Source organism: Macrobrachium nipponense, chromosome 41, assembly GCF_015104395.2.
Source record: "Macrobrachium nipponense isolate FS-2020 chromosome 41, ASM1510439v2, whole genome shotgun sequence".
Classification (NCBI taxonomy): Eukaryota; Metazoa; Arthropoda; class Malacostraca; order Decapoda; family Palaemonidae; genus Macrobrachium; species Macrobrachium nipponense.
In genome coordinates this window covers 41,408,783-41,422,594 of record NC_061102.1, presented here as the reverse complement: position 1 = coordinate 41,422,594, position 13,812 = coordinate 41,408,783, and the positions used below count along the sequence as shown (strand labels likewise).

At 36.1% G+C, this 13,812-nt stretch overlaps 1 protein-coding gene across 6 annotated transcripts in view; it reads left to right on the top strand.

The window, feature by feature from the left end:
- Positions 1-13,812, top strand: part of LOC135212725 (arf-GAP with SH3 domain, ANK repeat and PH domain-containing protein 1-like) — a 360,410-nt gene that overhangs the window by 240,392 nt on the left and 106,206 nt on the right. For all 6 annotated transcript variants that reach the window (XM_064246425.1, XM_064246429.1, XM_064246428.1 and 3 more), the window contains exons 6-11: positions 1,717-1,802; positions 4,061-4,226; positions 5,600-5,699; positions 6,527-6,688; positions 6,965-7,045; positions 7,430-7,573. In XM_064246425.1, the coding sequence (XP_064102495.1) occupies positions 1,717-1,802; positions 4,061-4,226; positions 5,600-5,699; positions 6,527-6,688; positions 6,965-7,045; positions 7,430-7,573 (739 nt within the window). The remainder of the gene's footprint in view (positions 1-1,716; positions 1,803-4,060; positions 4,227-5,599; positions 5,700-6,526; positions 6,689-6,964; positions 7,046-7,429; positions 7,574-13,812) is intronic.

The window sequence follows — 13,812 nt, the reverse complement described above, 5'->3', positions numbered from 1 at the left end:
TTGATTTTTTTCCTTTTATTCAAGGTAATGGATGTTCTAATGTATTATTATTGTCGTATTACACTGTGAAATGTTTTTAATACTGGTATTTACATACATAGTTACCTCAACAAGGCTGTCATTATTATTACCCAAATGTAAAGCCTGGATTCCTGTACCGATATGCCAAAATAATAAAGATTCACTTTTTGTTACCGTTAGATAAGTCGACCCCCTAATTTTGGCATGATTTTTTGGGGCTAAAGGGTCAACTTATACGCCGAAATATACGGTATATATATATATATATATATATATATATATATATATATATATATATATATATATATATATATATACATATATATATATATATACACAATATATATATATACATATATATATATATATACATATATATTTATATCTATATATATATATATATATATATATATACCATATATATATCCTATATATATATCTTATATATCTATAGATATCTCTATATCTATCTCTATATATGTATATCTATATGTATATTTATATATATATATCATATCCTATATCTATGTATATAATAATATCTCTCTCCTAATTTATCCTATATCTCTTCTTATCTATCTCTCTCTGTATATATATATATACTATATATATATATATCTATATATATATATATATATCTTAAATACATACATATACATAATATATAGTATATAATATTTATGCAGTCAACTGTATATCTTAAATGTCCAATATTTTCCCAAAATTTTATGTGTTTCAGTGTAATTTTGTATAATGATTACCCCACAGGTGTTGTTAGATATTTTCATCATTGTGCTTGTTGTAAGCAGTAAACATTTTTTTATTTAGGATAACCATTGTATTTATTTAATACTTTTGATTTGCCATTCGGTAGATGGTTTCATAGACATGGTATATAAATTCCAATCTACATGTACATAGTCTGAACATCTAAATATTATTGTATATTGCCTCTGATTTTTGTCAGTATAGTGTGCATATATACTTGAAGTATATGTAGATTAGGAAGGAATTGTAAGCATTTCTCAAGTTACTTCACCTGTAACAAACTTTTGTTTGTGAATTTATTTCAGCAGTTCTAAAAATTTCAAAAATTGCCAGAGTTTTAAAGCATGAAATGCACTTAATCCATGTCTTCTTTATTGAAAAATAGTTTGCTGAATACACTTGCCAGTACATACGTATAAGTGAAGTAAGAGTTGTTGAGGGATAAGAAAAGATATGGTGTTGTTTAACAAGAGGAGAAATAGTTTGATCATGGAAAGATAAATTTACAATGTGAAAGGTTGATAACTCAGAAATTCTTAAACTGACATGTTGATGGAATACAGTAGTACTGGAAAGAAATTGTTTTAATGGCATGTTCAGGCTAGCATAATTTATTTAGGATAGAAGTGAGAAATGCTTTCAGTACCATATTTAGCGGGATAATGATTTATGTATAGTAGAAGTATCATATGATGAAGCTGCTTATAAGGTTTCTCCTCAGGTTTATGAAATGGCCTCAGTTGTAAAAGTTCTTGCCTTGAGATATTATTAGAAATTTTACATTTAATGATCATTTAATGATGACTGTTGATTTCTTTATGGGACCCCCATTTTATCTCGAAAAGTAGACTGTTTGAAAACATTCAATGGTGTACATTCAATGTTGATTTTATGTTACTAAGCTTTTTTCCCCATTTTATTTTTCAGTACCTCATAAAGGTGAATGAAATCAAGACCAAGAAAGGTGTAGAATTTTTGCAGAAACTTGTGGAATATTATCATGCATATTGCAAGTAAGTTTTGAGTGTCAACTTGTAAGTTTATCAGCAGTATAGACCCCTCACCTTATGCATTTGCAGTGAACTTTCTATGAACTCTGAAAATGTGGTAACATTTTTTCTGGGTTAATTTTTTCTGCATTTGAATAGTGCTTGTTTTTTAATAGAGTATGTAGTTGTCATATATATATGTACATATGTATTATATACAGTGGGGCCTCGATAATCGTGGGGGTTGGGGCCCACAACCAACCATCATAAGCAAATATCCACGTTATCACACCTCAAAAATCCCTAAGCTATACCCACCCCAACTGCTTACTTCAATAGTTAAAACACCAAAGATGTCCTACCTATTAAAACTCTTATAGGCTAACTGCCTATTTTATTACTAATTTAAACACCTAATATGCCTTTAACTATCATATGGGTACTTACTATTGATTGGGCCATACTATCCTATGTAGGTTGAAGATACACGTACTTACTGCAACTTAACATTTTAAAACTTTCAATGGCTGCCACTGTTAGTAGCAGTAGAAGGGTATTGTCATTGAAACGTCTCCCTTGCTTATTTTATGCCTCCTTTGTTTGTGTGTGTGTTCAAGTTATATGTCTATAATGTCACAAATCTTTTATAAATTCTTTCTTATCTTCAATTTCCCCTTCATCAGATCAGCAAAAGAAGTATATTAGCTAACAATTCCTCTTTATTTTCATGATTTGGTTGCTCTACAAAACTAAAAATACATACTATATCTATTTCGTGAATGAACATATTTATGATAAAAATATAATCATGATTTATTGTAATGATTACAGCACCCAACTATAATATTAATGTATAAACAGCAAAATGCAGTAATAAAAATCTATTTTTGTCTTTTGTTTACAGTTAGAATCAGCTGATGAGAGAGAGAGAGAGAGAGAGAGAGAGAGAGAGAGAGAGAGAGAGAGAGAGAGAGAGAGAGGGGTGGGGGCAGCTGTGATTTTGTGGGCTTTTAATTTAGCATTGTATCAATATTTTGCTATTTACATTCATATTAGTATCTGAAAATTAGTAAATAATTTTTATCATAAAAATGTATTTAGTCCAGAAAATAAGATGAAAATACAATAAATAGTGAATCTTGCTCTTATGAAAAAATTCGTGATTTTGTTAATTTTCTGGGATATAGTACCTACTATTTGGGAGCCACAAAAAAGTAAGCAAAGTGTTTTATGCTAGACTTTAGAGCATAAGTCTGTAAAATACGTGGGTAGTTTGTAGAATGGTGTAACCACTATCACGCTGTGTAAAAATAATACGTACGTACGAACGAGACTATAGGTTGTGACATCACGGTGATCTTACGTATTTTTTTCTTTAACGAATATATATTTATGATAATTATTCCTTGAAGAGGCTATTTATTATGAAGATATGCCATTAATATATAAGATGGGCATTTTATTATGAAGATATGCCAATAAAATACATATAAGGTAAAAATGGTTTTATTATGTTGACGCTTTGTTGCCGATTGCAAACAGTACATAATCTATGACAATTATCGTTAGTTGACTGCATTGTTCGGGAAGTTAATTAAGTTCTTCCAAAATAATAATCAAGTTCGAATTGAAAATTAATGTTTTCGTAAGTGTTATTACTACCGTAATTATGCTACTACTATAACATTTCTAAAAGGTTAACTAATGATAAAGGTCGCCGCGAACAAATGTAACTCAATGTTTACATTTTGTTGCTGGTCACTCCAAGTATAAGTTGATGGCAATGATGTGGAATTATTCCATGAATAGGCTATTTATTATGAAGATATGCCAATAATATATAAGGTGAGAATGGTTTTATTACGTTTATTGTCAGTTAATATCATAATGTGAATCTGTTCATGCATGTTGGTGGTTATCGGACCACGGATGAGGCTTAGCCTACCACGGACAAGCCTGCGATGCTGCGATTCATGCCAGCGATATAGACTGAGAAGTGGTCCAAGGAAAAACCCGTGGTTAACTAATCCCGCAACTGCTGATCCGTGACTAAGCGAGGCCCCACTGTAGGGATGTTTTTTGTTTTCATAAATGAAGTGCGCATAGAGATTTTGAAGTTTTTCCTTGGTAATAGAACATAATAAAAATTTAAATAATTCTATAAATCTAGAAGAAGTATTATTCAGACTGATTAATCCCACTTTCTTCACTTAGTATCATAAGAACGTACTTTAATTTGTCGAAGCTGTGTGGTATTTTTTAAAATGATTCCTCCCACACAGATATTTTGAGGAAGGTATGAAAACATGGGCACATTTTGGAACGTACGTAAGCGAACTCAGTGAAAAACTGAGAGATGTACGTCACAGGCAAGAAGAGGAGCGTCGTCATCTACTAGCTACTCGCAAGATTATCAGTAACTCCCTCTCTGCAGAGGCAAAAACAGAGGTAAGCTGTTTGGGTATATTCTTTTTATATTAAAGGCATCTTTGATGTCAACCTTAAAATATGACCATTTTGGTACCAAAGAATGGAACCTTAGTAGCAGTGATTACTTCCTTTTGTATCTGATAAAACTTACTGGGCAAGTAATTATATGAAAAAGAAATAGATCTAAACTGTATTTTGAGTTTTTCAGTAAAAATAATGAGTACAGATACCAAGCAAAGCAACATTATTTTGAAAGGTATTATGTTCTCTTGACATGATTTTTTCTATTATTTTTAACTGGTTTCCAGCTGGCACCAGAAGATTTATCTTACTGCTAAGACTGAAAGTTTGTTAGCTATGAAAATACAAATTGATAAAAAAAATATAATTTTGATGATTTTAAAAGATATCACTCAGTTAACTGAACTTGCACTTCAGTTAACTTCATGTTTTTGAAGGCTTTGAAAAGAATTGTTCCACCTCTTAAGAACATTAATCCATTGAGGATCTTCTATTAATGATTTGTTCATTGTTTGAGCTGGGCATTAAAAAAACATGAATTCATTTAACTTTGGAATGATGTGGAGCTTGAGTTAGAATCACCTTATTTTTTAGGATTGATGTACAAAGCAGTGACACTTCAAGGCCCATTTCAAATGTTATCCAAGAAGTTGGCTAACTTTATTTTTTTAATTGTGCTTGCAGGGTGATTTAAAAATAACTTATGCTCATTAAGAGAAAAGATTATAAAAATAAGAGCCTGAGAATACTAGCTTGTATGTGATAGTGTAGGATTATAAATAAATTGGAATATACTATAAAGGTATCTGGTTTTCATGGATTTATTGGTAAGATTGGACTATGCCTTTGCGTTGTGTTCTTTTACCACCAAGTTTCAGCCCAACCCTTCTTCATTCTTTTGCTGCTTGCTTTCCTTTGATGCTATATGAAAAGAGGGAGAGAGCAATACTGATTTTGTTTCAGAGAGAGCTACAGTACGTATTGCCATATTTTAGCTATCAATCAACTTTGACACTGAATCAAGTTTCATCCCTCCAAAGAAGTGAAACTGAAGTGCTTTCTCTTCTGCTTTGGTCACTTATGAATCTTTAAATAAAATATTTTGGTTAGTGTTCTTTTAGCCTACAATTAAGTTTTCATCAGTGACTACAGCAGTAAAACTATGAAAAAACTCAATGGAAACCCTTTAATTTAATAGTTTAATAATAGTTTAATTAGAAATATTTCATATTTATGACTCAAGGGCTGTATGTTTTCTTTACCCCACAGAGCTTTCAAGGGATTTTTATGCAGAAGATTAATTTAATACATTATGACTTTATTGTCATCTTTTTTGTGATTTCCCAGTTGTAATAAGTTTCTGCTTCTAGCTTTCGGGTGTTGCAACACATGGGTACTCCTTACATCGTCAAACTGGCAACAAAATTCATGGCACAAACAAGAGTGGCTATTTGTACAAGAAGTCTGAAGGTATGTTTCTAATTCCTGTCTTGATATATTTTTTGGTTAAAGTCTACTCCAGTTTCTCATGCTATTTTGTTGTATCTTTCAAGAAAGATAACTTATCTTTATTAACTTTTTGTGGAAATTTATAGGATATGAATATTTAAATCATTTAACCATCCTTCTTACTAACTGTTTTTTTGGTGGAATTGCAACTTGTAAGTGTTTTCTTAAAAATTTCAGCAGCTTTAGCTTTTACAACTTATTTAATGAATGGTTGATCCAAATAGGTAAAGATATCAGTAAAAAGTCAAGTGTAGGACAGCACAGAAACTTCATTGGAAATTAAATTACTGAAAGTACCCTAAGAAGCATACAAGTACATTATGTCAGCAGGCAAACAAAATAATGAGTCAGTACATCAATGTCAACTGTTTGTTTTAAGTATGGTGTTTGGGCCCTACTTTAGTCACGTCTTTGTCTCTGTATGTTTTTATGATTAATTTTAATACTCTATGTTGTTAATATATAAGAAAAATTACTCTTTGTAGCTGTGAAGGGTAAAGTATTCAAACATAAGTTCTTCAGATGAATAAAGAAGGAAAATAGAAATGTGTCTTATGTGAATTCACACCATAATTTGTAAACTTTGAACTGAAAACATAAGCAACTTAGTTGTATGTAATAAACCTTCACAAACAAAACTTTCTGATTTATTAATAAAGGAAGAAATCATAAACTAAAAAGTTAGGAGGAGAGCAGGACAAGTTGGTTAAATGAAACAGCGAGAGGAGACACAGGATGCAAAATATATTTCAGTGAAATTATATTTCAGTTGTATCCTATTATTTCAGGTAAAATGCGTAAGGTATGGCAGAAGAGGCGATGTGAAGTTAGGGAAAGTGTTTTGTACATTCACCATTCGGATGAAACCAAGCAGCCTGTTACTGTACCATTGCTAACTTGTCAAGTCAGAGCCAGTATGGATGATGGCAAATGTTTTGATTTAGTATCATGTAAGTATACAATATTATTTAGAAAGCTGGTGTCTATGTAAAATCATTCTTTTTCATTATTGCTCTTAGGTGTGTTTAATTTTATTTTTAAGCTAGAATACTGAGTACGTAGCTTGATTTGTCCAGTTCAAGATGCATTGAGATATTATCCTGTTTACTGATTCCATTCACACACTAATTGCTACAAGTGAATTAGCCTATCTTTCATAAACCAACATCTTTTATAATTTGCCCATTGTTTTGTGAAAATAGTTGATTATTCTTCCTTTCTTACAGATAACAGAACATATCATCTCATGGGAGAGGATGAAAAAGAAACAGCTGCTTGGATGTCTGTCCTCCTCAACAGTAAAGAAGGTATACTTATATTTTTGTGCTTTGTATTTTTAAATGAAACATTCTGGAGGGTGTTTTGTGAGTGAATACTGCAGTTCATAATGAATAACATGTTAAGATTTTAAATCATTATTATGTGTTAAGATTCATAATTTTTAGCTTCTCACCATTGTGGTTATTGTGTGCTTCACTATGCCATAGGGTTCAGGGCTGCATCTTTTGAAATCTGTAGTTTAAAATTTACTTGTTCTACCCGTAGAGACATTTTGAAGACAAGGCATTCTGAAGTACTAGTTTGTATATATGGAACAAAATTTATCACTTTTGATATGAGTAACAGCCATTGTGCCAGAGTTTAGTTGAAAATTTTCTTCAACTTTATTAAGTCCAGATTTTACATTTCAGGGGCATTACAGAAAGCACTTTGTGATGATAATCCAGGACCATCACCAGCAGATTCTGGTTTTAGAGAATTGCAGCAAAGAATTATATCATATGTACGCGGGCTTCCTGGTAATAACCTTTGTTGTGACTGTGGAGGCACTAATGGTAAGTTGATTTATTAATTTGAAATGCAGTAGAAAGTTTAGTAACATTTAAGTCTTGAAGTGCAGATTTGCTATTGTTTGCTTACTTGGTTGTCCTTCAGCTTTTAAGCATCCAGTAACCTAAGAGTTCTGCCTACAGGTGGCAACTTTTTTTTATTGATTTAGTTATTTTAGTAAATTTTTAGTTGTTCTGTTACAGCCAGTAGATTTAGCATTACTTTGTTTATTCTGTCATGAAGACTTATGTAGAGATGTTAATTAGATTACAAAGGAACTACACTAGTAATTTGTTTTACCATGAAGGTTGAGGTATGGTCACAGCTGACAACTTGTTGGAGAACATCTTGTTTGTTGTAGATTGTTTTAAACAGGCAGTGGGAATTGTTAGATTAATTTTAGTTTTTTGTAATAATATTACAATTTCTCAGAGTAGGAAATGTACTAACAAGTTAAGTACATAATGTATATACTACTCGTGTATCATGCGACTTTTGAAGACCTAAATTTGGTGTTAAGTTTAAGGGGGTTGCATCATATGGTGTTGCTTCCGGCCATCTTGTAGACTAGTTTATGACTGTTAAGAGGTATCTGGTGCCCCCGATTGGGGCAGAGGTCCTACGATGTCCATGTGAATGTGCCTGAAACGTCTTCTTGGTTGAGGGACGTCTCCGATGCCTGATTCTGTGTGCCAGGTGATCTTGCTTTTTCTGGCATGGTATGTAGTTCTTTGCCCATCTCCGCACATCCTTTTTTATCCCATACCACATGAACTTCTCGGTCATGTGAGAAGCTGTGGATGATGTCGAATACCTGCTTCCTTCGTGATGCGGGTATCGGGGTTCGGGGTCTGCCTGTGGTGTTGCAGAGAAGTGTCGATCCCTGCTCTCCTACTGGCATATCCTTCCATTTCAGTGCGGTGAGTGCTGTGCGGTAAGTTGGCATTTCGGGGTCTGTGGTTTGTTCCTTTGCAAGGTCCTCATAGTTAATACCCAGGTGGAACAAATTTATTCCAACCCTTGACAGGGTGTCAGTTACCAGGTTCTTCTTTCCGGGGACATAGCTGATGGTGCACCCGAATTCAGTGGACCCCCGTATTCGCATTTTCTGGATTCGCAGACACACATTTGCCAAATTCTCTCGGGAACATTTCCCCGCATTATTCGCGGAAAATTTGCCTGTTTGTGGTATTTTTCTTTGATAAATATCCAGAAATTCCTGGTTTATTTTAACAACTTCATCATAAAATGCACTTTTTGTGATAAAACTATTAAAGAAACTAAGTATAAACATTTTTAATGGGTTTTCTTGAGTTTTAACTAACATAATAGGCCGCTTTCAGCATTTTTATAGGGTTCCAACTATTTGGGGGGGGGTCTGGTATGCATCCCCCACGAATACAGGGGGACCACTGTAGTGCCGCTGCTGTCTTGCTGACCACGCATCCCCAGCCTTCGTGAAAGCATGTACCAAAGGCTTGTGGCCCATCTGGATGGTGAAGGGCTGTCATCTAGGAGGCATTTGCAGTGTTACATGGCCTGGTAGATTGCCAGCAGTTCCCTGTCGAAGGCATTATAGGAGGTCTTGGGCAGCTTCAACTTGCGGTTGAAAAAGGTGAGCGGGCTGGAAACCCCTTCCACTATGCAGGCGACATTGCTGGTATCAGTGGTAAGCCTCAGCCAGGCGGTGGGGTCCTGGTAGGCTAGGGTGGTGGCTTTGGTGAGGAAAGCATTTGTCTGCTTGAGTGCCCTCTGCTGCGGCATTTCCCACGTCAGCGTCTTCGGTTTCTCCTTCAGCACCTTGGTCAGGGGATACAAGATGTGGGCGATGTCCGGCACAAATTGTCTAGTAGTTGACCATGCAGAGGAACTCCTGTATGAACTTGATTGTCTTTGGTGTAGGGAAGTTATGTACCATCTCTACCTTGGAGGCCATGGGGTGGACACCCATCGGGGAGACCTCATGTCCCAGGAAGTCCACATTCTCTACGCTGAAGGAACACTAGTTGAATCTGACGATCAACCCATTCTCCTGAAGGTGTTTTAGCACGGCCCGGACATGTCCCAGGTGCTCTTTCGGGGACCTGGAGACGATCAGGATATCGTCCATGTAGCAGACACTTAAAAGTAGGTCCCACAGGATGCTATCCATTAGTTGTTGGAATGTGGCCCTGCGTTCCTGAGGCTGAAGATGGAGTAGATGTATGTTCTGAACGGCGTGATGATGGCCATCTTTTGAACGTCATCATGATGTACCGACACCTGAAAATAAGATTTAAGTAGATCCATTTTAGTAAATATTTTTGCACTGTGTAGGGCATCTGTTAGGTCCTGCATATTTGGCAGGGGTTAATGGTCAGGGGTTGTCACCAGGTTCAATCGACGATAGTCCCCACAGGACCTTCAGGAACCGTCTGACTTCTTCACCATGTGGTGGGGGGACGGCCATAGGCTTGATGCCGTCTTGCAAATACCCATTCTTTCCATTTCTGCGAATGCTTGTTTAGCCTCCTGGAGTTTCTTGGGTGGCAGGTGGCAAAACTTGGCATGTATTGGTGGGCCTTTGGTGGTAGATGCCGTGCTTAGCGTGTGTTCTTGGCACCTGGCGTAGCTCTGACTTGGAGACGTCTGGGAATTCGTGCAGGAGGGTACTATGTTTAGACGACGTGGCAGCACATACAGCAGGGGGGAGTAGCAGGTTCCAGTGTCTAGAGGGAGTTTGTGGCCGACTTCCACCAGCAGGCTGTATTGTGTCAGAAAATCGGCGCCCAGTAGAGGGAACCTGACGTCCGCCATGACGAAGGGCCATTCGTACTTATGACTCAGAATGGATATTCTGCGGGTCTGGGTTCCGTAGTAGTGGATTGGGCTTCCGTTTGCTGCTATTAGTGCAGCCATGGCGTTGGGCGGGTAGTTGCAGTCCTCTCTCGACAGCAGAGAGACCAACTGCATGGCACCCATGTCTACCAGCATTCGGTGTTCCGAGATTGCGTCACGGATGAAGAATCCCACTGGTTGGGATTCCCTGTTGTTTGCAGCTACTGCTATTATGGGTGGCCGCTCTCTGTGTTTTTTGGGAACGCACAGGGAGCCCTGCAGTTTCTGTCGTTTTTCCCGAGTCATCTCTGGAAATAACACAGGCTGGATTTGTCCTCGTCCTCTGTTGCTGCGACAGCACCTTTTTTCTGTATATTGCGTGTGTATCCCCCTCCTTGACCTTCTCTTCTATCAGGCTGCAGGGTGCAGGTGCTGCGGCTTGCTTGGAGGCCTTGGTGGCCTCTTGGAGTTTATGCATGACTTTCACCAATCTCTCCATTGGAAGTGTGCCTGCCCCCATGATTTGCACCCTCATCTCCTGAGGAAGGCACCGCAGGAATACTTCTCGTGATAGGCTGATCCTTCTTTTGCTGGATTCGTCACATTTCGGCAGCATTAGGAGACTTAGTAGTTTGTCCCAGGCGTCCATGGGCGATGCATCCCCCAGGGCCTGGTCATCAGGTCCAGGGTGCACTGGGCTCTTTCTGGGACATGCATGGAGTAGATCTTGGTGAGCTTCCTGCGCGTCTAGCCAAGGTGTAATTTTATCAGCCACTTCCTTGGGTAGCGATGCATGGTGATATCTGCTTTGATTGTTTTGCCATGAGAATTGTGGCAGCTTTATCTCCTAAGTTATCGCTGTTTTCGAAGGTGAGAGGGGGATGCAGAGGATCTGTGGGACCTCGGTTTGATTTTCGTGTTCTGTGTCTGGCATTTTGACTCTCACACCAAAACGTGAATTAAGCGCCGTATTTAGTCTGGTAAACGTGTTTGGGGTTCATCAGAAGACAAAACTATATGCCATGTGGTTTTGTTAATGACTTTCTGAATACAGTCGAAATGGATTGTAAATGGCATGGCCAAACCATTCGAACACACCAGAATGTACCTGGGGAGGTATGCTGTAATTAGTCCATTAGTGGACTTGGGTGGTTTTCTGAGGAAGGAGCTTTCAGAAGCCTAAACTTGTCACTGTATGGTTCCGTTGAAGGCTTATGAAGGTAAGCGCAGCCGTAGTGAGTCTGTTAATGGCAAAACCAAATCCACTGTTTACCGTCACTCCTTGGGTCACCAGTTGTGAGGTCTCAATGAAACAGAACTGGGTACTGATGATTTATCACCTGGGCATGCGATATACGTACATAGCAGTGTGCAGACCAAAACGGAGAATTTGTGTTTCTTAGCAGTCAGTAAAATGACAATAACAAAGGACGTAATGGACATACTGTACATTGAAGAATCATATATTGGCAGAAAGGCCAGAAAATTGTACATACAAACATATACATGTAATTCTTGGCTGCTTTGCTAGATGAGATACAAGATTGTTATTAGTGGGTAACGAAGGTCTTAACACAGGTCTTTACAATCTAGATGAGATACAAGATTGTGATCAGTGGGTAAAGGTCTTTACAGCCTCATTAAACTTAATATTATTTGAAAATTAGTACTGAATTATTATTTTTTGTAAAATGTAGTAGTAACCTTAAAAATATGTACATAAACTTCTAAAACTTCCAGCCAAATCAGAGGGAAATAACACTATGACATATGTATCTTGTGGAGAGAGAGAGAGAGAGAGAGAGAGAGAGAGAGAGAGAGAGAGAGAGAGAGAGAGAGAGAGAGAGAGAGAGAGAGTTATCCTTTATTTAAAAGAGTGAAATGGATGGATTATTGTATTTCTTTAAAATACTATTACATATGAATTATTATTATTATTATTATTATTATTATTATTATTATTATTATTATTATTAGTGTTTGAAAATACGTATTGATAAACTATATGTACATGTACAGTAAGTGTCAAAAGTGAGGCTACAAATTTCAGAATTAATCGTACTTCTTTAGAAACTCTTGGTGTTGCCAGTTAGCATATTTTATTCCAATTATTGTCATCCTCTTTATCTGATAATAAGTATCAGTGATTAACTGTAGAACCACAGAAGGTATATCCCCGGTGAATGGTCAGTGCTAGTTCAATAATTATTTATTAAAAGAAAAGAAAAAAAATAATTGCCCCATAGAAACATCTACAGTTCTTAATGTGTGATATCGAGTTTTCACCATTGAGTGGCAGCAGGAACCAAGTGCATAAGCATTGGCCTAATGTGATTTGTAAATTAACTTTCTACTTTTATTGCTATATTGAAAGTTATTATGATTTACGTATTTTGATAAAGCACAAAGAATTTTAGCATCTGATTAGATGAAATATAAATAAGACACAAGTTGGTATAAAAAAAAAAACGAAATCCAAGTTATATGGGCGTTTAGCATTGGCTACATTGTTAGGCCTATTGCAATAATCAAAAAATATATTTTCCAGCTTGTTATTTAATAATTTCATCGTATTTCTGAATTGTTCAAATTTTTGCATGTGGAATTGCATTCAGGGTTGCATCAAATAAGTATTTTTGTGGGTTTCCACCCCTTTTTTTTGTGCACAAGTGAGACTATTCTTGTCCAACAATCCGGAGTGTGAATATGCTTGGCGAGCATTATTTTAATTCGAATATCTCCTGTTATTTTCTCTCTCTCTCTCTCATCTCTCTCTTCTCTCTCTCTTCTCTCTCTCTCTCTCGTCTCTCTCTCTCTCTCTCTCTCTCTCTCAGGACCTTTTTATCTAGTCAGGAATAACCAGAGGCCTGTTTTAAGAATTGAGCACTAGGCCTATTGGTCATGCTTGGGTGCTTCTTTTGAATATACTATCATCTATAATTATATATATATAATATATATTATATATATATATATATATATATCTATATATATGTGTATATATGTATATATGTATATGTATATGTGTATGTATATATGTATATGTATATGTATATGTATGTGTGTGTGTTTTCCCCCCATATTCGCAGGGGCTGTGTACCAGATGCCCCGCAAATAGTTAGAACTCCCCTGTAAAAAGGCTTACATCTGCCTATCTTGAAAGTTCAAATACCAAATGTATACTTTAAGTATCATCCTACATCAAATATACCATTGAATTGGTATTATTGACATCATTTCAAAGTCATCTGAAACATTTTACCATTAGAAATATATAAACAGCCAATAACAGAGAGAGAGAGAGAGAGAGAGAGAGAGAGAGAGAGAGAGAGAGAGAGAGAGAGAGAGAGAGAGAGAATAATTCCTTATGATATCAAAAGATTGAAATGAACTTCTATAGGCAATACTCAACACTTGTTCCCCTCTC